Below are 22922 nucleotides of genomic sequence, written 5' to 3' on the forward strand. Positions count from 1 at the left end.
GAGTTGGGGGGGGGCCACACGGGGGTGAGCGCTGAGTTGGGGGGGGGCCACACGGGGGTGAGCGCTGAGTTGGGGGGGGGGGCACACGGGGGTGAGCGCTGAGTTGGGGGGGGGGGCACACGGGGGTGAGCGCTGAGTTGGGGGGGGGGGCACACGGGGGTGAGCGCTGAGTTGGGGGGGGGGGGGCACACGGGGGTGAGCGCTGAGTTGGGGGGGGGGGCACACGGGGGTGAGCGCTGAGTTGGGGGGGGGGGGCACACGGGGGTGAGCGCTGAGTTGGGGGGGGGGGCACACGGGGGTGAGCGCTGAGTTGGGGGGGGGGGCACACGGGGGTGAGCGCTGAGTTGGGGGGGGGGGCACACGGGGGTGAGCGCTGAGTTGGGGGGGGGGGGGCACACGGGGGGTGAGCGCTGAGTTGGGGGGGGGGGGGGGGCACACGGGGGTGAGCGCTGAGTTGGGGGGGGGGCCACACGGGGGTGAGCGCTGAGTTGGGGGGGGGGCCACACGGGGGTGAGCGCTGAGTGGGGGGGGGGGCACACGGGGTGAGCGCTGAGTGGGGGGGGGCACACGGGGGGGAGCGCTGAGTTGGGGGGGGGCACACGGGGGAGCGCTGAGTTGGGGGGGGGCACACGGGGGGGGAGCGCTGAGTTGGGGGGGGGCACACGGGGGGGGGAGCGCTGAGTTGGGGGGGGGCACACGGGGGGGAGCGCTGAGTTGGGGGGGGGCACACGGGGGTGGAGCGCTGAGTTGGGGGGGGGCACACGGGGGGGGAGCGCTGAGTTGGGGGGGGGCACACGGGGGGGGGGAGCGCTGAGTGGGGGGGGGGGCACACGGGGGGGGGGAGCGCTGAGTGGGGGGGGGCACACGGGGGGGGGGAGCGCTGAGTGGGGGGGGCACACGGGGGGGGGAGCGCTGAGTGGGGGGGGGGCACACGGGGGGGGAGCGCTGAGTGGGGGGGGGAGCGCTGAGTGGGGGGGGGGCACACGGGGGGGGAGCGCTGAGTGGGGGGGGGCACACGGGGGGGGAGCGCTGAGTGGGGGGGGCACACGGGGGGGGAGCGCTGAGTGGGGGGGGGCACACGGGGGGGAGCGCTGAGTGGGGGGGGGGCACACGGGGGGGAGCGCTGAGTGGGGGGGGCACACGGGGGTGAGCGCCCCGGTCCTCTCTATGTATCTCCACCATTAGCGGGGGGCTGCTCTGGGGCCAGGACTACCCCCCCTATCCTCTCTATATGTAGACGCTGGTGAATGAATCATTAGCTTGCATTACAGTGCAATGACCCCAGGCCGCTCTCCATCTGCTATAGTGAGTGTTGTAGTCTGCCTGCTCACCACTAGGGGGGGTGAGATATATACACACAGGTCCTCTGGCTGCGGCTGGTGCGGGGTTAATGGTTTCCATGACAGCAGGAAGCTGCGCCCCAGTGTCAGTGTGACGATGCCACCTCTGGCAGTGATGTGACCTTGTGCATTAGATGGCTAGCTCCGCAGGCGGGGGTCACGTGCCGTGTGAGCCGGGGGTGCAGGAAATGAGCGGGTGCCTTCCTGTGAGTCAGCACAGTGCCTGCCATTGGCCGGCCGCCTCTCCTCCAGGGAGCACTCGCTCTGCTCCATTCATAGCCAGCCGCAGGGATGGAGGGACGCGGCTGATCCGTCCTGACCTCTCCTCCCGGCACGTCTTCCTTCCGCTGGGTGGGATAGGAAGGGACTGGGATGGGGTCCTGCTTTACACTGCTGTCTCTCTCCTGTGAATTGCCGGACACCATGGATCACAGAGGGATGTGTAACCGGCCGAGCTCTGGGGGGCTGTGACTGCCGTCCTCCTGGACTCTGCAGAGTACAAGCTGCCGGCGGGCATCATGGATCTGTTGCCCAAAACCAAGTACAATCACCTCCGTAACGAGTCTGTGAGCTCGGCGGAGGATGCCCCGGGCACCGGGCCCCCCACTCCCTCAGTGGATCTCATGGAGTCCCTGCCCAGCTCCTCCTCTTCCTCTTCCCTGGCCCCCATGCTGAACCTGGCAGAACTTTCCTCCGAGTCCGAGGACAGCCCCACCACCCTCTGCTCCTTCTTCCCCAAAATGGCCAACCTGAAACTTTCCAATCCTGCCAATCTGCTGAGCCTCCGCGGCTTCTCGTCCGGGCCGGGGAAGGAGACGGGCAGCCCCGGGGAGCGGCGGATGGCACGGACAGCCTGGACTCAGGGAGGACTTTCACTGTTTTCTCCCAGGATATGAACAAACTCAGCTGCGGGGAGGAAAGCGCGAGTGGAAGGAGGGCAGCTGGCCGGAGACGAGTGGACCCGCCACGGCAGCTTCGTCAACAAGCCCACCCGCGGATGGCTGCACCCCGACGACAAAGTGATGGGTCCCCGGGGTCCCCTACCTCGTCCGGGTAAGCGCCCCCCATGTACAGGCCTGTCACTGCACCCCCAAACCACAGCCCCCCCCTGTATACACTGCGTATACTGAGCCCCCTGTATACACAGCGTATACTGCACCCCCAAACCATAGCCCCCTGTATACACAGCGTATACTGCACCCCCCAAACCATAGCCCCCTGTATACACAGCGTATACTGAGCCCCCAAACCACAGCCCCCCCCTGTATACACTGCATATACTGAGCCCCCTGTATACACAGCGTATACTGCACCCCCAAACCACAGCCCCCCCCTGTATACACTGCATATACTGATCCCCCTGTATACACAGCGTATACTGCACCCCCAAACCACAGCCCCCCTGTATACACTGCGTATGCTGCGCCCCCTGGATACACTGCGTATGCTGCGCCCCCTGGATACACTGCGTATGCTGCGCCCCCTGGATACACTGCGTATGCTGCGCCCCCTGGATACACTGCGTATGCTGCGCCCCCCTGGATACACTGCGTATGCTGCGCCCCCCTGGATACACTGCGTATGCTGCGCCCCCCTGGATACACTGCGTATGCTGCGCCCCCCCTGGATACACTGCGTATGCTGCGCCCCCCTGGATACACTGCGTATGCTGCGCCCCCCTGGATACACTGCGTATGCTGCGCCCCCCTGGATACACTGCGTATGCTGCGCCCCCCTGGATACACTGCGTATGCTGCGCCCCCCTGGATACACTGCGTATGCTGCGCCCCCCCTGGATACACTGCGTATGCTGCGCCCCCCTGGATACACTGCGTATGCTGCGCCCCCCTGGATACACTGCGTATGCTGCGCCCCCCTGGATACACTGCGCCCCTCCTGTGGACGCTGTGGCTGCGCTGGCCCCCGCCCCTCCTGTGGCTGCTGCGCTGGCCCCCGCCCCTCCTGTGGCTGCTGCGCTGGCCCCCGCCCCTCCTGTGGCTGCTGCGCTGGCCCCCGCCCCTCCTGTGGCTGCTGCGCTGGCCCCCGCCCCTCCTGTGGCTGCTGCGCTGGCCCCCCGCCCCTCCTGTGGCTGCTGCGCTGGCCCCCGCCCCTCCTGTGGCTGCTGCGCTGGCCCCCGCCCCTCCTGTGGCTGCTGCGCTGGCCCCCGCCCCTCCTGTGGCTGCTGCGCTGGCCCCCGCCCCTCCTGTGGCTGCGTTGACGCCGCCTCCTCTCTTGCAGTATATGGGCTGGCCCCCGCCCCTCCTGTGGCTGCTGCGCTGGCCCCCCGCCCCTCCTGTGGCTGCTGCGCTGGCCCCCGCCCCTCCTGTGGCTGCTGCGCTGGCCCCCCGCCCCTCCTGTGGCTGCTGCGCTGGCCCCCGCCCCTCCTGTGGCTGCGCTGACGCCCCCTCCTCTCTTGCAGTATATGGGCTGTGTGGAGGTTCTGCAGTCGATGCGGGCTCTGGACTTCAGCACTCGGACACAGGTGACACGGTAAGGGCCACAGGTGATGTGACTGGGGGAGGGGAGGCAGCGGCTGTGCTATATAGTGTATATGTCACTGTGTGATGTCTCCCCGCACAGAGAAGCCATCAGCCTGGGTGTCCGATGCTGTGCCCGGAGCTAAGGGGAGCTCTGCGAAGACGGAAGGTAAGGATCCGCTATCGAGGCTGTATACAGCTGCCTACCTCTGTATATCAGCTCCAGCGCCTTACTACAGCACTGCTATATCCGCCATATTGCAGCCATTGTGAGAGGAGGATGATGGGAGTGCTGGTGATGGGTGGAGGGGTCTGACCAGGGATGCTGGAATCCTGTCATTCATCACTATCCGTCTCCACAGACCGGGGGGCCGCTCTCTGAACTCCATCCTGGGGAAGTGTAACCTGAAGTTTGCAGGCATGCCCATCACTCTGACCGTGTCCACCAGCAGCCTCAACCTCATGGCATCTGACTGCAAGCAGGTGAGGAGGTGGACATGTGGTGGGGGGTATGTAGAGGGAGCGGATGGACCAGGTGTGGGGGGTGGGTATGTAGAGGGAGCGGACGGACCAGGTGTGGGGGGTGGGTATGTAGAGGGAGCGGACGGACCAGGTGTGGGGGGGGTGGGTATGTAGAGGGAGCGGACGGACCAGGTGTGGGGGGTGGGTATGTACAGGGAGCTGACGGACCAGGTGTGGGGGGTGGGTATGTAGAGAGAGCAGACGGACCAGGTGTGGGGGGTGGGTATGTAGAGGGAGCGGATGGACCAGGTGTGGGGGGGTGGGTATGTAGAGGGAGCGGACGGACCAGGTGTGGGGGGTGGGTATGTAGAGGGAGCCGACGGACCAGGTGTGGGGGATGGGTATGTAGAGGGAGCGGACGGACCAGGTGTGGGGGGTGGGTATGTAGAGGGAGCGGATGGACCAGGTGTGGGGGGTGGGTATGTAGAGGGAGCGGACGGACCAGGTGGTGGGGGTGGGTATGTAGAGGGAGCGGACAGACCAGGTGTGGGGGGTGGGTATGTAGAGGGAGCGGATGGACCAGGTGTGGGGGGGTGGGTATGTAGAGGAGCACAGACAAGGAGTGGGGGTATGTAGAAGGGAGGAGATGGACCAGGTGTGGGGGGTGGGTATGTACAAGGGAGCGGATGGACAAGGTGTGGGGGGTGGGTATGTAGAGGGAGCGGACGGACCAGGTGTGGGGGGTGGGTATGTAGAGAGAGCAGACGGACCAGGTGTGGGGGGTGGGTATGTAGAGGGAGCGGATGGACCAGGTGTGGGGGGTGGGTATGTAGAGGGAGCGGACGGACCAGGTGTGGGGGGTGGGTATGTAGAGGGAGCAGACGGACCAGGTGTGGGGGGTGGGTATGTAGAGGGAGCGGACGGACCAGGTGTGGGGGGTGGGTATGTAGAGGGAGCAGACGGACCAGGTGTGGGGGGTGGGGTATGTAGAGGGAGCGGATGGACAAGGTGTGGGGGGTGGGTATGTAGAGGGAGCGGACGGACCAGGTGGTGGGGGTGGGTATGTAGAGGGAGCGGACAGACCAGGTGTGGGGGGTGGGTATGTAGAGGGAGCGGATGGACCAGGTGTGGGGGGTGGGTATGTAGAGGAGCACAGACAAGGAGTGGGGGGTATGTAGAAGGGAGGAGATGGACCAGGTGTGGGGGGTGGGTATGTAGAGGGAGCGGACGGACCAGGTGTGGGGGGTGGGTATGTAGAGAGAGCAGACGGACCAGGTGTGGGGGGTGGGTATGTAGAGGGAGCGGATGGACCAGGTGTGGGGGGTGGGTATGTAGAGGGAGCGGACGGACCAGGTGTGGGGGGGTGGTATGTAGAGGGAGCGGACGGACCAGGTGTGGGGGATGGGTATGTAGAGGGAGCGGACGGACCAGGTGTGGGGGGTGGGTATGTACAGGGAGCGGACGGACCAGGTGTGGGGGGTGGGTATGTAGAGGGAGCGGATGGACCAGTTGTGGAGGGTGGGTATGTAGAGGGAGCGGACAGACCAGGTTGTGGAGGGTGGGTATGTAGAGGGAGCGGACGGACCAGGTGTGGGGGGTGGGTATGTAGAGGGAGCGGACGGACCAGGTGTGGGGGGGTGGGTATGTAGAGGGAGCGGACGGACCAGGTGTGGGGGGTGGGTATGTAGAGGGAGCGGACGGACCAGGTGTGGAGGGTGGGTATGTAGAGGGAGCGGACGGACCAGGTGTGGAGGGTGGGTATGTAGAGGGAGCGGACGGACCAGGTGTGGAGGGTGGGTATGTAGAGGGAGCGGACGGACCAGGTGTGGGGGGTGGGTATGTAGAGGGAGCGGACGGACCAGGTGTGGGGGGTGGGTATGTAGAGGGAGCGGACGGACCAGGTGTGGGGGGTGGGTATGTAGAGGGAGCGGACGGACCAGGTGTGGGGGGTGGGTATGTAGAGGGAGCGGACGGACCAGGTGTGGGGGGTGGGTATGTAGAGGGAGCGGACGGACCAGGTGTGGGGGGGTGGGTATGTAGAGGGAGCGGACGGACCAGGTGTGGAGGGGTGGGTATGTAGAGGGAGCGGACGGACCAGGTGTGGAGGGTGGGTATGTAGAGGGAGCGGACGGACCAGGTGTGGGGGGTGGGTATGTAGAGGGAGCGGATGGACCAGGTGTGGGGGTGTGGGTATGTAGAGGGAGCGGACGGACCAGGTGTGGGGGGTGGGTATGTAGAGGGAGCGGACGGACCAGGTGTGGGGGGTGGGTATGTAGAGGGAGCGGATGGACCAGGTGTGGGGGGTGGGTATGTAGAGGGAGCGGATGGACCAGGTGTGGGGGGTGGGTATGTAGAGGGAGCGGACGGACCAGGTGTGGGGGGTGGGTATGTAGAGGGAGCGGATGGACCAGGTGTGGGGGGGTGGGTATGTAGAGGAGCACAGACAAGGAGTGGGGGGTATGTAGAAGGGAGGAGATGGACCAGGTGTGGGGGGTGGGTATGTACAAGGGAGCGGATGGACAAGGTGTGGGGGGTGGGTATGTAGAGGGAGCGGACGGACCAGGTGTGGGGGGTGGGTATGTAGAGAGAGCAGACGGACCAGGTGTGGGGGGTGGGTATGTAGAGGGAGCGGATGGACCAGGTGTGGGGGGTGGGTATGTAGAGGGAGCGGACGGACCAGGTGTGGGGGGTGGGTATGTAGAGGGAGCAGACGGACCAGGTGTGGGGGGTGGGTATGTAGAGGGAGCGGACGGACCAGGTGTGGGGGGGTGGGTATGTAGAGGGAGCAGACGGACCAGGTGTGGGGGGGTGGGTATGTAGAGGGAGCGGATGGACCAGGTGTGGGGGGTGGGTATGTAGAGGGAGCGGACGGACCAGGTGGTGGGGGGTGGGTATGTAGAGGGAGCGGACAGACCAGGTGTGGGGGGTGGGTATGTAGAGGGAGCGGATGGACCAGGTGTGGGGGGTGGGTATGTAGAGGAGCACAGACAAGGAGTGGGGGGTATGTAGAAGGGAGGAGATGGACCAGGTGTGGGGGGGTGGGTATGTACAAGGGAGCGGATGGACAAGGTGTGGGGGGGTGGGTATGTAGAGGAAGCGGATGGACCAGGTGTGGGGGGTGGGTATGTAGAGGAAGCGGATGGACCAGGTGTGGGGGGTGGGTATGTAGAGGAAGCGGATGGACCAGGTGTGGGGGGGTGGGTATGTAGAGGAAGCGGATGGACCAGGTTGTGGGGGGTGGGTATGTAGAGGAAGCGGATGGACCAGGTGTGGGGGGTGGGTATGTAGAGGAAGCGGATGGACCAGGTGTGGGGGGTGGGTATGTAGAGGAAGCGGATGGACCAGGTGTGGGGGGTGGGTATGTAGAGGAAGCGGATGGACCAGGTGTGGGGGGGTGGGTATGTAGAGGAAGCGGATGGACCAGGTGTGGGGGGTGGGTATGTAGAGGAAGCGGATGGACCAGGTGTGGGGGGGTGGGGTATGTAGAGGAAGCGGATGGACCAGGTGTGGGGAGGTGGGTATGTAGAGGAAGCGGATGGACCAGGTGTGGGGGGTGGGTATGTGGAGGAAGCGGATGGACCAGGTGTGGGGGGTGGGTATGTGGAGGGAGCGGATGGACCAGGTGTGGGGGGTGGGTATGTGGAGGGAGCGGATGGACCAGGTGTGGGGGGTGGGTATGTGGAGGGAGCGGATGGACCAGGTTGGAGGGGGGCACAAGTAGTTGGAGGGAGCGAAGCCGCGGGGGTGGGAGGAGTGCGTAGGTGGCTGGAGGGGGCGGGGATGTGGGGGGCACATAGATGGCTGGATAAGGTGGCTGGAGGGGGTGGAGATGTGGGGGGCACATAGACTGGGGTGGTGAAAATCTCACTGACACTGTTATATGGTCATTATTTCATAGATCATTGCAAACCATCACATGCAGTCCATATCTTTCGCATCTGGGGGAGACCCGGTGAGTATTGTGTGGAGATGTAGCAGAGCTGTGTGTGTGTGAGGGGGGTGTAGCAGAGCCTTGTGTGCTTGCATCCAGTTACAGGATTTAATGACTTCTCTCCTTTTTTTATTTCAGGACACAGCTGAATATGTCGCTTATGTTGCCAAAGATCCAGTGAATCAAAGAGGTACGTTTGGCCTGGGCCTGGGGCCGGGGGCGGCCCCCAGCGGTTTGGCCTGGGGCCGGGGGCGGCCCCCCGCGGTTTGGCCTGGGGCCGGGGGCGGCCCCCCGCGGTTTGGCCTGGGGCCGGGGGCGGCCCCCGCGGTTTGGCCTTGTACTGGGCTGCAGCTGGGTATCGATGCTGTTCGGACTCTATGGGCCATCACCACGGCTTCATCTTCTCTTGCAGCTTGCCATATCCTGGAGTGCCCCGAGGGGCTTGCTCAGGATGTAATAAGCACTATAGGACAGGCCTTTGAACTACGATTTAAGCAATACCTCAAGAATCCTCCCAAATTAGTGACTCCACACGACAGGTTAGTTGTCCTCCTGTTTGAGCGGTCTCCTGGCTTTGGTGGTGGGAACAGGTGAATGCAATGGTGAGTTTCCTGCTCTGACCTTCCCTCATGACTCGTCCAGGATGGCCGGATTTGATGGCTCAGCTTGGGATGAAGAGGAAGAGGAGATCCAAGATCATGCATACTACAATGATTTCCCAGGGAAGGAGCCACCGATCGGTGGAGTGGTGGACATGAGATTACGAGACGGAACTGCTCCTTCAGTGCCGAGACAGAGCCCCAATCACATGGGGGCCACACTGGTGAGTGCCTGAATTGTGAGAGGTCACATCTGGCTTCGTAGTCAAATGTCTCACTGTTGTCGTCTTCCACAGCCTGTCGGACACATATCTGGAGCAGAACAAGACCCCCGAAAACTACAGCCACAGCCATCTGTGCAAGGTACCTGCACCACCTGTGAAATATTGCTGACTGGACCCTCCCACTCATAAACCACCTGCACCTGTCCAGCCCCTCCCACTCACCTTTTTCAACCTGCACCTATCAAGCCCCTCCCACTCACCTTCCTCAACCTGCACCTATCAAGCCCTTCCCACTCACCTTCCTCAACCTGCACCTATCAAGCCCTTCCCACTCACCTTCCTCAACCTGCACCTATCAAGCCCCTCCCCCTCACCTTCCTCAACCTGCACCTATCAAGCCCCTCCCACTCATCTACCCCCCCTGACTTGTACCTATCTGGCCCCTCACACTTGCATACTTCCCCCCCCCCCCCCCCTCGACTTGTACCTAACTAACCCCCTCACACTCACTCCCCTGACCTGTACCTATCTAACCCCCTCACACTTGTATACATCCCCTGACATGTACCTATTTAACCCAATCACACTTGCCTATCTCCCCCCTCGACTATTTCCCTCACACTCTCATACTCCCCCTGACCTGTAGCTATGTAGCCCCCCTCAGTCACATACTCCCCCTGTCCTGTAGCTATGTAGCCCCCCTTAGTCACATACTCCCCTGACCTGTAGCCATCTAGTCCCCCTTAGTCACATACCCCCCTGACCTGTAGCTATGTAGCCCCCCTCAGTCACATACTCCCCTGACCTGTAGCTATCTAGCCCCCTCACAGTCACATACCCCCCTGACCTGTAGCTATCTAGCCCCCCTCAGTCACATACTCCCTGACCTGTAGCTATGTAGCCCCCCTTTGTCACATACTCCCCTGACCTGTAGCTATCTAGCCCCCCTTAGTCACATACTCCCCTGACCTGTAGCCATCTAGTCCCCCTTACTCACATACTCCCCCCTGAGCTGTAGCTCTCTAGCCCCCCTTACTCAAATACTCCCCCTGACCTGTAGCTATGTAGCCCCCCTTAGTCACATACCCCCCTGACCTGTAGCTATGTAGCCCCCCTCAGTCACATACTCCCCCTGACCTGTAGCTATCTAGCCCCCCTTAGTCACATACTCCCCTGAGCTGTAGCTATCTAGCCCCCCTCAGTCACATACTCCCCCTGACCTGTAGCTATCTAGCCCCCCTCAGTCACATACTCCCCCTGACCTGTAGCTATGTAGCCCCCTCAGTCACATACTCCCCCTGACTTGTAGCTATCTAGCCCCCCTTAGTCACATACCCCCCTGACCTGTAGCTTTGTAGCCCCCTCAGTCACATACTCCCCCTGACCTGTAGCTATCTAGCCCCCTCACAGTCACATACCCCCCTGACCTGTAGCTATCTAGCCCCCCTCAGTCACATACTCCCTGACCTGTAGCTATGTAGCCCCCCTTTGTCACATACTCCCCTGACCTGTAGCTATCTAGCCCCCCTTAGTCACATACTCCCCTGACCTGTAGCCATCTAGTCCCCCTTAGTCACATACCCCCCTGACCTGTAGCTATGTAGCCCCCCTTAGTCACATACTCCCCCTGACCTGTAGCTATGTAGCCCTCCTTAGTCACATACTCCCCTGACCTGTAGCTATGTAGCCCCCCTTAGTCACATACCCCCCTGACCTGTAGCTATGTAGCCCCCTCACAGTCATACTCCCCCTGACCTGTAGCTATGTAGCCCCCTCAGTCACATACCCCCCTGACCTGTAGCTATGTAGCCCCCTCAGTCACATACCCCCCTGACCTGTAGCTATGTAGCCCCCTCAGTCACATACCCCCCTGACCTGTAGCTATGTAGCCCCCTCACAGTCACATACACCCCTGACCTGTAGCTATGTAGCCCCCTCAGAGTCACATACCCCCCTGACCTGTGTGCTGCTGCCCGCTGTTTGCTTTACTGACTTCCGTCCCCGCAGGTAAAGACAGGTTCCCAGTGCCCGGGGCTAAGCCTGTGAATCGGCCGGACATTTTTGATGACCCTTCCTATGTAAACGTGCAGAATCTGGATAAATCCCGTCAGACCGCCCGTGGTGCCAGTAACGGGCAGAGAGACATCTTTGATATGAGTGAGGCGCGCATTACACAGTGTCTTTTCTGCGAGTGGCCCGATAGTTGCCGCACCACCCTCACGCCAGTCTCTCCATGTCTGCTGCAGAGCCATTTGAGGAGGCCATACCCCCAGGAGCATCCTTTGTGAGTATGGAAGACCAGCTGAAACGGGAGCCGTGGTACCACGGAAAGATGACCCGGAAAGAGGCGGAGCGTCAGCTGAGGGTCAATGGTGACTTCCTGGTGCGAGAGAGCACCACCACCCCTGGGCAGTATGTGCTGACGGGCCTGCAGAACGGACAGCCCAAGCACCTGCTGCTGGTGGATCCGGAAGGAGTGGTGAGTAGACAGCGGCGGTGGTCCGGCCCTGTGCCCCGTACGGGCCCTGGCACACAACTTCTCTGTGGTAACCCGTGTGTCTGTCTGACAGGTCCGGACCAAGGATCACCGCTTTGAGAGCGTGAGTCATCTCATCAGCTACCACATGGACAATCACTTACCCATCATATCTGCGGGCAGCGAGCTGTGTCTCCAGCAGCCGGTGGAGCGGAGACTGTGACACGGAGCGTGCAGAGCAATCCTCCCCCTCCTCCCTGCACCCCGCAGCCGCCTCTTCCTGTACTGCCGCTGCGGTGGGCATACTCCTTATCTTCTATCAGGGAATTTGTAGGGTCACTGCACAAACACCACGGTGGAGGGTCTGTGCTACCAGCAGCCGCCCGTCCAGATGTGTGGAGGACCCCTCTAAGCACATGGTGGTGCGGGGTGTGCACTCGCCTCTACTGATCTGTGCCTTTTTTATTTGTTGGGGGGAGGGTGGTACTGTAGGGACAGTGCCTCTGTCTCTCCTCCGGTCTCTTCTGTGGCTGTGACCTGGCTACTAAGCTTTCATTGTGGCAATAATGAATGGACCTAGACCCCGTGCATGCTGGACGTCCTCACAGACTCTGCGCCTATATCTCTGCTGCTGATTTCACGACCCCCTGTAGCCTGCGACTTCAGGACATGGGGTATGCAACTGTTCTGCCCCCCACACCGCCTCACCCACCTTTTTGCCTTAAAAACGAGGCGATTGACAATGCTTCGGCCTCCTACCGTCCACATCTCCTCGTGTGGTGGCTGGTTTCGTATGTGGAGCCCCCTACAGGCAGACTGGCTACAGGACAGAAGAGGTGACCAGAGCATCTCGTAGCAGATGGCAGCCTTTTCTCCAATCCTGGTCCTAGGGACGTATGCCGAGCTGTGACCACAGGTGATGGGACTAGTCAGCACCCTGTGGGTAGTCCCAGGTCAGCTCCCTCTGCGGGCGAGCTACGGTGGACGGGATGTAGGACGTGCACAATCATTCACGGATGTCCGCTCGGCCCACCCCGATGCATGTACATTTATAGCCTGATACCAAAGTCTGGCCGGCGGCCCCCTCCTCCGCTCTCTTCCGTCTATAAAGGGTTTTTCATATTATTTTACAAATTACCTTGAATATACCAAAGGAATCTCCAGAATAAAGTCGTATTTGTGTATCTGCCGCGTCCTGGTCTCACCTTCCCCCCGGCAATAACTCGTCACCACCGAGCGAGCAGACAGCGTGCGACAGCAAAGCAGCACTATGTAACGATCCAGAGGAGAGCACTGACCCCTCCCCCACCCCGGAGATAATAAAGAGAAGAGACCTATTATACTGTATCCGTAGTAACCAGAAATATACAGCAGTGACATCACCGCTCCACATAAATCTGTTATATATTATACATTAGTGACATCACCGCTCTGCAGATATCAGTTATATTATACAGCAGTGACATCACCACTCTGCAGATATCAGTTATATTATACAGCAGTGACATCACCGCTCTGCAGATATCAGTTCTATTATACAGCAGTGACATCACCGCTCTGCAGATATCAGTTATATTATACAGCAGTGACATCACCGCTCTGCAGATATCAGTTATATTACACAGCAGTGACCTCACCGCTCTGCAGATATCAGTTATATTATACAGCAGTGACATCACCGCTCTGCAGATATCAGTTCTATTATACAGCAGTGACATCACCGCTCTGCAGATATCAGTTATATTATACAGCAGTGACATCACCGCTCTGCAGATATCAGTTATATTATACAGCAGTGACATCACCGCTCTGCAGATATCAGTTATATTATACAGCAGTGACATCACCGCTCTGCAGATATCAGTTCTATTATACAGCAGTGACATCACCGCTCTGCAGATATCAGTTCTATTATACAGCAGTGACATCACCGCTCTGCAGATATCAGTTATATTATACAGCAGTGACATCACCGCTCTGCAGATATCAGTTATATTACACAGCAGTGACCTCACCGCTCTGCAGATATCAGTTATATTATACAGCAGTGACATCACCGCTCTGCAGATATCAGTTCTATTATACAGCACTGACATCACCGCTCTGCAGATATCAGTTATATTATACAGCAGTGACATCACTGCCCTCCATATAATATAACTGATATCTGCAGAGCGGTGATGTCACTGCTGTATAATATAACTGATATCTGCAGAGCGGTGAGGTCACTGCTGTATAATATAACTGATATCTGCAGAGCGGTGATGTCACTGCTGTATAATATAACTGATATCTGCAGAGCGGTGATGTCACTGCTGTGTAATATAACTGATATCTGCAGAGTGGTGATGTCACTGCTGTATAATATAACTGATATCTGCAGAGCGGTGATGTCAGTGCTGTATAATAGAACTGATATCTGCAGAGCGGTGATGTCACTGCTGTATAATATAACTGATATCTGCAGAGCGGTGATGTCAGTGCTGTATAATAGAACTGATATCTGCAGAGCGGTGATGTCACTGCTGTATAATATAACTGGTATCTGCAGAGCGGTGATGTCAGTGCTGTATAATAGAACTGGTATCTGCAGAGCGGTGATGTCACTGCTGTATAATATAACTGGTATCTGCAGAGCGGTGATGTCACTGCTGTATAATATAACTGATATCTGCAGAGCGGTGATGTCACTGCTGTATAATATAACTGATATCTGCAGAGCGGTGATGTCACCGCTGTATAATATAACTGATATCTGCAGAGCGGTGATGTCACCGCTGTATAATAGAACTGATATCTGCAGAGCGGTGATGTCACTGCTGTATAATAGAACTGATATCTGCAGAGCGGTGATGTCACTGCTGTATAATATAACTGATATCTGCAGAGCGGTGATGTCACTGCTGTGTAATATAACTGATATCTGCAGAGTGGTGATGTCACTGCTGTATAATATAACTGATATCTGCAGAGCGGTGATGTCAGTGCTGTATAATAGAACTGATATCTGCAGAGCGGTGATGTCAGTGCTGTATAATAGAACTGATATCTGCAGAGCGGTGATGTCAGTGCTGTATAATAGAACTGATATCTGCAGAGCGGTGATGTCACCAGTTATATTATACAGCAGTGACATCACCGCTCTGCAGATACCAGTTATATTATACAGCACTGACATCACCGCTCTGCAGATATCAGTTCTATTATACAGCACTGACATCACCGCTCTGCAGATATCAGTTATATTATACAGCAGTGACATCACCACTCTGCAGATATCAGTTATATTACACAGCAGTGACATCACCGCTCTGCAGATATCAGTTATATTATACAGCAGTGACATCACCGCTCTGCAGATATCAGTTCTATTATACAGCAGTGACATCACCGCTCTGCAGATATCAGTTATATTATACAGCAGTGACATCACCGCTCTGCAGATATCAGTTCTATTATACAGCACTGACATCACCGCTCTGCAGATACCAGTTCTATTATACAGCAGTGACATCACCGCTCTGCAGATATCAGTTCTATTATACAGCACTGACATCACCGCTCTGCAGATACCAGTTATATTATACAGCAGTATCTGCAGAGCGGTGATGTCAGTGCTGTATAATAGAACTGATATCTGCAGAGCGGTGATGTCACTGCTGTATAATAGAACTGATATCTGCAGAGCGGTGATGTCAGTGCTGTATAATAGAACTGATATCTGCAGAGCGGTGATGTCAGTGCTGTATAATATAACTGGTATCTGCAGAGCGGTGATGTCACTGCTGTATAATAGAACTGGTATCTGCAGAGCGGTGATGTCAGTGCTGTATAATAGAACTGATATCTGCAGAGCGGTGATGTCACTGCTGTATAATAGAACTGATATCTGCAGAGCGGTGATGTCAGTGCTGTATAATAGAACTGATATATCTGCAGAGCGGTGATGTCACTGCTGTGTAATATAACTGATATCTGCAGAGCGGTGATGTCACTGCTGTATAATATAACTGATATCTGCAGAGCGGTGATGTCACTGCTGTATAATAGAACTGATATCTGCAGAGCGGTGATGTCAGTGCTGTATAATAGAACTGATATCTGCAGAGCGGTGATGTCACTGCTGTATAATATAGCTGGTATCTGCAGAGCGGTGATGTCAGTGCTGTATAATAGAACTGATATCTGCAGAGCGGTGATGTCACTGCTGTATAATAGAACTGATATCTGCAGAGCGGTGATGTCACTGCTGTATAATATAACTGATATCTGCAGAGCGGTGATGTCAGTGCTGTATAATAGAACTGATATCTGCAGAGCGGTGATGTCAGTGCTGTATAATAGAACTGATATCTGCAGAGCGGTGATGTCACTGCTGTATAATATAACTGATATCTGCAGAGCGGTGATGTCACTGCTGTGTAATATAACTGATATCTGCAGAGCGGTGATGTCACTGCTGTATAATATAACTGATATCTGCAGAGCGGTGATGTCAGTGCTGTATAATATAACTGGTATCTGCAGAGCGGTGATGTCACTGCTGTATAATAGAACTGATATCTGCAGAGCGGTGATGTCACTGCTGTATAATAGAACTGATATCTGCAGAGCGGTGATGTCAGTGCTGTATAATATAACTGATATCTGCAGAGCGGTGATGTCACTGCTGTATAATATAACTGGTATCTGCAGAGCGGTGATGTCACTGCTGTATAATAGAACTGATATCTGCAGAGCGGTGATGTCACTGCTGTATAATAGAACTGATATCTGCAGAGCGGTGATGTCACTGCTGTATAATAGAACTGATATCTGCAGAGCGGTGATGTCAGTGCTGTATAATAGAACTGATATCTGCAGAGCGGTGATGTCACTGCTGTATAATAGAACTGATATCTGCAGAGCGGTGATGTCACTGCTGTATAATAGAACTGATATCTGCAGAGCGGTGATGTCACTGCTGTATAATATAACTGATATCTGCAGAGCGGTGACGTCACCTCCTGTATAATATAACTGGTATCTGCAGAGCGGTGATGTCACTGCTGTATAATAGAACTGATATCTGCAGAGCGGTGATGTCACTGCTGTATAATATAACTGATATCTGCAGAGCGGTGACGTCACCTCCTGTATAATATAACTGGTATCTGCAGAGCGGTGATGTCACTGCTGTATAATAGAACTGATATCTGCAGAGCGGTGATGTCACTGCTGTATAATATAACTGGTATCTGCAGAGCGGTGATGTCACTGCTGTATAATATAACTGATATCTGCAGAGCGGTGATGTCACTGCTGTATAATATAACTGATATCTGCAGAGCGGTGATGTCACTGCTGTATAATATAACGTATCTGCAGAGCGGTGATGTCACTGCTGTATAATATAACTGATATCTGCAGAGCGGTGATGTCACTGCTGTATAATATAACTGATATCTGCAGAGCGGTGATGTCACTGCTGTATAATATAACGTATCTGCAGAGCGGTGATGTCACTGCTGTATAATATAACGTATCTGCAGAGCGGTGATGTCACTGCTGTATAATATAACTGATATCTGCAGAGCGGTGATGTCACTGCTGTATAATATAACGTATCTGCAGAGCGGTGATGTCACTGCTGTATAATAGAACTGATATCTGCAGAGCGGTGATGTCACTGCTGTATAATAGAACTGATATCTGCAGAGCGGTGATGTCACTGCTGTATAATATAGCTGATATCTGCAGAGCGGTGATGTCAGTGCTGTATAATAGAACTGATATCTGCAGAGCGGTGATGTCACTGCTGTATAATAGAACTGATATCTGCAGAGCGGTGATGTCACTGCTGTATAATAGAACTGATATCTGCAGAGCGGTGATGTCACTGCTGTATAATATAACGTATCTGCAGAGCGGTGATGTCACTGCTGTATAATATAACTGATATCTGCAGAGCGGTGATGTCACTGCTGTGTAATATAACTGATATCTGCAGAGTGGTGATGTCACTGCTGTATAATAGAACTGATATCTGCAGAGTGGTGATGTCACTGCTGTGTAATATAACTGATATCTGCAGAGTGGTGATGTCACTGCTGTATAATATAACTGGTATCTGCAGAGCGGTGATGTCACTGCTGTATAATATAACTGATATCTGCAGAGTGGTGATGTCACTGCTGTATAATATAACTGGTATCTGCAGAGCGGTGATGTCACTGCTGTATAATAGAACTGATATCTGCAGAGCGGTGATGTCACTGCTGTATAATAGAACTGATATCTGCAGAGCGGTGATGTCACTGCTGTATAATATAACGTATCTGCAGAGCGGTGATGTCACTGCTGTATATCAGTTATATGATACTGGAGGTGATGACGCACCCCAGGGCCTAGGGTACTTGCTTCCAAGTGCTTGATACAGGGGGATAGTGTCACTCAAGTGCCCGGTTCCATGACCCCAGGGGTCGCTTGAAAAAGGGGGTCTATTTACGAGGGGCTATGTAGAAAATGTTCCGTGACGCCACTTGCGGTATGCGGCTATTTAGGAGGAAGCTGCCGCTGCTTAATGGCTTCCTCTTCTTGTGCTGTCAAGTCTTTTACTGGAACTACGACTAGGAATCTGGAATACCGTCGTAAGAGCATATGTATAGCCTTTTGTACTAGGGGTCAGGTTCACATGGTCTAAAGAACGCTTTACACGCTGTGATATCGGTACCGATATCGCTAGCGTGGGTACCGTCCCCCATCGGTTGTGCGACACGGGCAAATCGGTGCCTGTGGCGCACAACATCGCGCCGACCCGTCTCTTGTACTTACCTGCCCTGCGACGTCGCTGTGACCAGCGAACTGCCTCCTCCTAATGGGGCAGTTCGTTCAGCATCACAGCGATGTCACAGCAGCGTCACTGAACCGCCGTCCAATAGAAGTGGAGGGGCGGAGATGAGCGGGACGTAACATCCCGCCCCCCTCCTTCCTTCCGCATTGTGGCCAGGAGGCAGGTAAGGAGAGCTTCCTCGTTCCTGCGGTGTCACTCGGAGCGATGTGTGCTGCCGCAGGAACGACGAACTACATAGTTACTGCAGCAGCAACGATATTTGAGAATGGACCCCCATGTCACCGATGAGCGATTTTGCATGTTTTTGCGATGATGCAAAATCGCTCATAGGTGTCACATGCAATGGCATCGCTAAAGCGACCGGATGTGCGTCACAAATTGCGTGACCCCAACGAGATCGCTTGAGCGATGTCGCAGCGTGTAAAGCGGCCTTTAGGCCACAAGTTCTAATGGCTGCCTGGTGACAATTGGTTGCAGCGGTGCTCTTTGACTATCATCGTCTTTTCTTCTGAAGCGGCATAGACCACAGTTTCTAAACCATTTTCTACTATAGTATTTCTCATGCCAATTCAGTAGAATCTCTCGCGTAGCAGCATCTCGAGTTTCTTCAATCCGAAGTGTCCCGCTCCATTGTGGTATGCTTCCAACACGATCGGGACATCTCTTTGGTGCTACCACTTGCTACACCATCACGTGAGTTTTCGGATTAATAAAGCACATATACAGCTTGCCCTGACCTATAAACAATTTGTACCTTTTCTTTCCACAGGTATTGCGCCTCAGGTAGAGCATCAACCAAGATGAGGGTCAGGTTGACTTATCCTCTCTTTGACGAAGCTAACAGCCGGGTCACTGTCCTGCATCTCCTTCCATCCTAGATGTGGTAATGGGTTCCATGTTGCTTCCCTAGGTCTGGAACCAGTTTGTTGACACTGGGATACTCTCTGGCGGTGAAAGGCTGGTAGCTCAATCTCTTCTAGCTCATCCACATCTTCTCCCTCCTCTGGTAAATGAGGCATTCTTGACTGCGCATCGGCGTTGGCATTCTTACGACCAGCTCGGTACGTGATGGTGAAGTCATAGTTTGACCACCGGGTAGTCCAGCGTTGTTCTAACGCACCCAACTTTGACTTGTCCAGATGAGGGTTGTTGTCTGTGAAGGCTATGAACTTGGCAGCTGCTAGATAATGTGATGGCCCAGACCAAGGCCAGGAATTCTAGCTTGAAGGAGCTGTAGTTGTCTGAGTTTCTTTCAGCAGGCCAGAGTTTCCTGCTTGCATAGGCAATCACACGCTCTCTACCATCCTGGACCTGCGACAACACTGCTCCCAGTCCCAGATTGCTGGCATCAGTCTACAACACGAATGGCGAGTTATAATCAGGATAGGCTAGAATCTCTTCACCAGTCAGGGCCCACTTCATCTGCTTGAAGGAATTTTCCTCTTTGTCACCCCAAGCAAATGGAGGACCGGAAGTCTTGCCCTTCTTTACTTGACCCACCAGGACATTTTGCAAAGGCACTGCCATCTTGGCGTAGCCCTTGATAATTCTTCTGTATTACCCTACTAGGCCCAGGAACTGACGTACTTCTTTTATGGTGGTCGGTCTTGGCCAGTTCTTGATGACGGTAATCTTTGCTGGGTCTGGCGCCACTCTTTCCGTATGGACTATATGCCCGAGATACTGAACCTTTGGCTTTAGCAGGTGACATTTGGATGGTTTCAGCTCCGTACTCCGGACAATGCTTCAAATACCTCTGCCAGATGTTCTAGATGATCTTCATAGGATTTTGAATACACTGACGTCATCCAGGTAGAGTAGCATGGTCTCAAAGTTTAGGTGTCCTAGGCAGCACTCTATCAGCCCTTAGAACGTTCCGGGTGCATTGCAGAGTCCAAATGGCAAGCTGTTGAATTCACACAGGCCCATTGATGTAAACACAGTCTTCTCCCGGTCTTCTGCTACGGAGACCTGCCAATACCCACTAGTAAGATATAAGGTGGAAAAGTAGTTAGCAGCCTTTAGTGCAGCAAGTGACTCCTCTATGCGGGGTAACTGGTAAGCACTTTGTGTGTTATGCGATTTATTTGCCTGTAATCTACACACATCCGCATGGTGCCATCCTTCTTTTTTCTAGAACCAGTGCAGCTGCCCAGGGGCTATAACTGTCTCTAATAACCCAGCCTCCTTCATGTCCTGCAGCATTTCTTTGGCACACTGATCGATTTTAGTCTCCCAAAATCCAATGGATGCTTACTGAAGACTGATCCATACTCCTGCACAACCCGGTAAACTCCTCGCTGGTAAGAAGGTGTGGAGTCAGAGCCGACATGCAATTCCTGGCACCAATCCTCTTTAGTACAGTTTTGCTCTGCCGGTTCTGGCGGGACTAAAGGTTGTACTGCCTGGCTGGAGTGAGCAGTTACCGTCAGCAGTTTAGCAATGGCAGCATATCTGGGCAACGTGGCTTCCTCCTCCCCACAATTTAACAGGTACACTTCCTTTGTGTACATTGACTACCCCCCGGCCTGTCAGGATTGTGGACCAGTCCTCCGAATACACGGGCTCCACCACTGCCTGGTAATCTCGCCCTCTAGGACCTATTGCTGCCCGACACCATATCATCATTTCATTTCTTGGGGGTAACACAATGGGGTTAGAATCCATCACCCGCGTTCCCCAGCAGCTTGGCTTACCTGCTGCCTCGGCCAGAGGGCTCTCATCTCTCTGCAGGGCCCTCTGCTGTCCAGCACTGGCAGTTTCAGCAATCTGTTGGAGTAAAAACAGCACTTCCCCCAAGCAATTTTCAATTACATTTGTACCTAAAGGCCCAGTCACACTAAACAACTTACCAGCGATCCCAACAACGATACAACCTGATAGGGATCGCTGGTAAGTTGCTAGGAGGTCGCTGGTGAGATGTCACACTAAGCGACGCTCCAGCGATCCCACCAGCAACCTGCTCTGGCAGGGATCGCTGGAGCGTTGCTACACGTGAAAGCATGCTGCGCTTGGTAACTAAGGTAAATATCGGGTAACCAACCCGATATTTACCTTGGTTACCAGCGCACACCGCTGGCTCCCTGCACACCTAGCCACAGTACACATCGGGTTAATTACCCGATGTGTACTCTGCTACGTGTGCAGGCAGCAGGAGCCGGCTTCTGCGGACGCTGCTAACCTCGGTAAACATCGGGTAACCAAGAAGCCCTTCCCTTGGTTACCCGATATTTCCCTTCATTACCAGCGTCCGCCGCTCTCACACTGTCAGTGCCGGCTCCTGTTCCCTGCACTCCTAGCCACAGTACACATCGGGTTAATTACCCGATGTGTCCTGCAGCTACGTGTGCAGGGAGCAGGAGCCGGCACTGACAGCTGAGAGCGGCGGACGCTGGTAATGAAGGTAAATATCGGGTAACCAAGGGAAGGGCTTCTTGGTTACCCGATGTTTACTGTGGTTACCAGCGTCCACAGAAGCCGGCTCCTGCTGCCTGCACATTTAGTTGTTGCTCTGTCGCTGTCACACACAGTGATGTGCGCTTCACAGCGGGAGAGCAACAACTAAAAAATGGCCCAGGACATTCAGCAACAACCGGCGACCTCACAGCAGGGGCCAGGACATTCAGCAACAACCGGCGACCTCACAGCAGGGGCCAGGTTGTTGCTGGATGTCACACACACCGACATCGCTAGCAAGTCGTGCCTCAGCAGCCATGTTGCTAGCGATGTTGCTTAGTGTGACGGTACCTTAAGATCATTGTGGGTTTTTATCAGTAACATCAGTTTCAACTACAACCAATCCTTAACCTTTTAGCTCGACCCTCTCCACTTTTTTGGTTACCTCCTTGAATCCTATCAGTTCCACTGGTAACCTGTTCACAGCATGAATAGTGGGGGTCGGATCTGGATGGGTGAGCTCAGTATCGGCCCAGAATCTCTTGTAAAGTACATATGGAATAGTTGTTATTTGCGAGCCGGTGTCCAACAATGCAGATGTGGGAATCCCGTCCAGTGTGATGGACAAGACTGGTCGTCCTCCCACATACCTTTCACGCCAATCAGATGGGCCATGTCCTTCTACTTCTGGGGATTGGGCCCAGGGGTTGCGGGTTTAAAGGATACCTTCCAAGATGACCCGCCTTGCTGCAGCAACAGCAGGTGGATTGTCCTGATGAATCGTAACGAGCGTTGGGTCTTCCTCGAGGTAGGGGAATTCTCCTTCCACGCATCCGTGGGACATCCTCGGGGCAATCAGCCAGCTGGATCTTGTCTGATGACTTGGGTTCTGGTGTAAGCTGTATGGCCTTTAGGATCTTAGCTACATCCTTGCTTAGTTGTTAAACCTGGAAACGTAGGTCATCGGGAGCACAAGATGTCGCAGCCTGCCCATGTGTTTTTGCCAGGGTCAAGGAAACAGGCTCCACTCCTGAGGATGGGACACTGACTTGCTGCAATTGAAGAGCAGAGTCTGTGGTTGCTGGGGGCTGCAGGGATTTTATAGCCCGGTCTTTTAAGACTGCAAAGTCTGCATCAGCATGTTCAAGAGCGCACAGGTGCAGCTGCTTACGGTCCTCAGATAGG

At 55.3% G+C, this 22922-nt stretch overlaps 1 protein-coding gene across 1 annotated transcript; it reads left to right on the plus strand.

Annotated features, from left to right (window-relative positions):
* The first annotated feature begins 1559 nt into the window (after positions 1-1559).
* Positions 1560-12693, plus strand: SHC1 (SHC adaptor protein 1). Its single transcript, XM_075331102.1, is given in 14 exon segments — positions 1560-2368; positions 2370-2393; positions 3760-3830; positions 3921-3936; positions 3938-4008; positions 4180-4300; positions 8178-8231; positions 8349-8400; positions 8623-8749; positions 8853-9033; positions 9106-9172; positions 11041-11190; positions 11280-11512; positions 11604-12693. Coding segments are annotated over 14 exon segments (1806 nt in total). The 5' UTR covers positions 1560-1858; the 3' UTR covers positions 11733-12693.
* Positions 12694-22922: the final 10229 nt, after the last annotated feature.

This window comes from Anomaloglossus baeobatrachus, chromosome 12, assembly GCF_048569485.1.
Source record: "Anomaloglossus baeobatrachus isolate aAnoBae1 chromosome 12, aAnoBae1.hap1, whole genome shotgun sequence".
Taxonomy (NCBI): Eukaryota; Metazoa; Chordata; class Amphibia; order Anura; family Aromobatidae; genus Anomaloglossus; species Anomaloglossus baeobatrachus.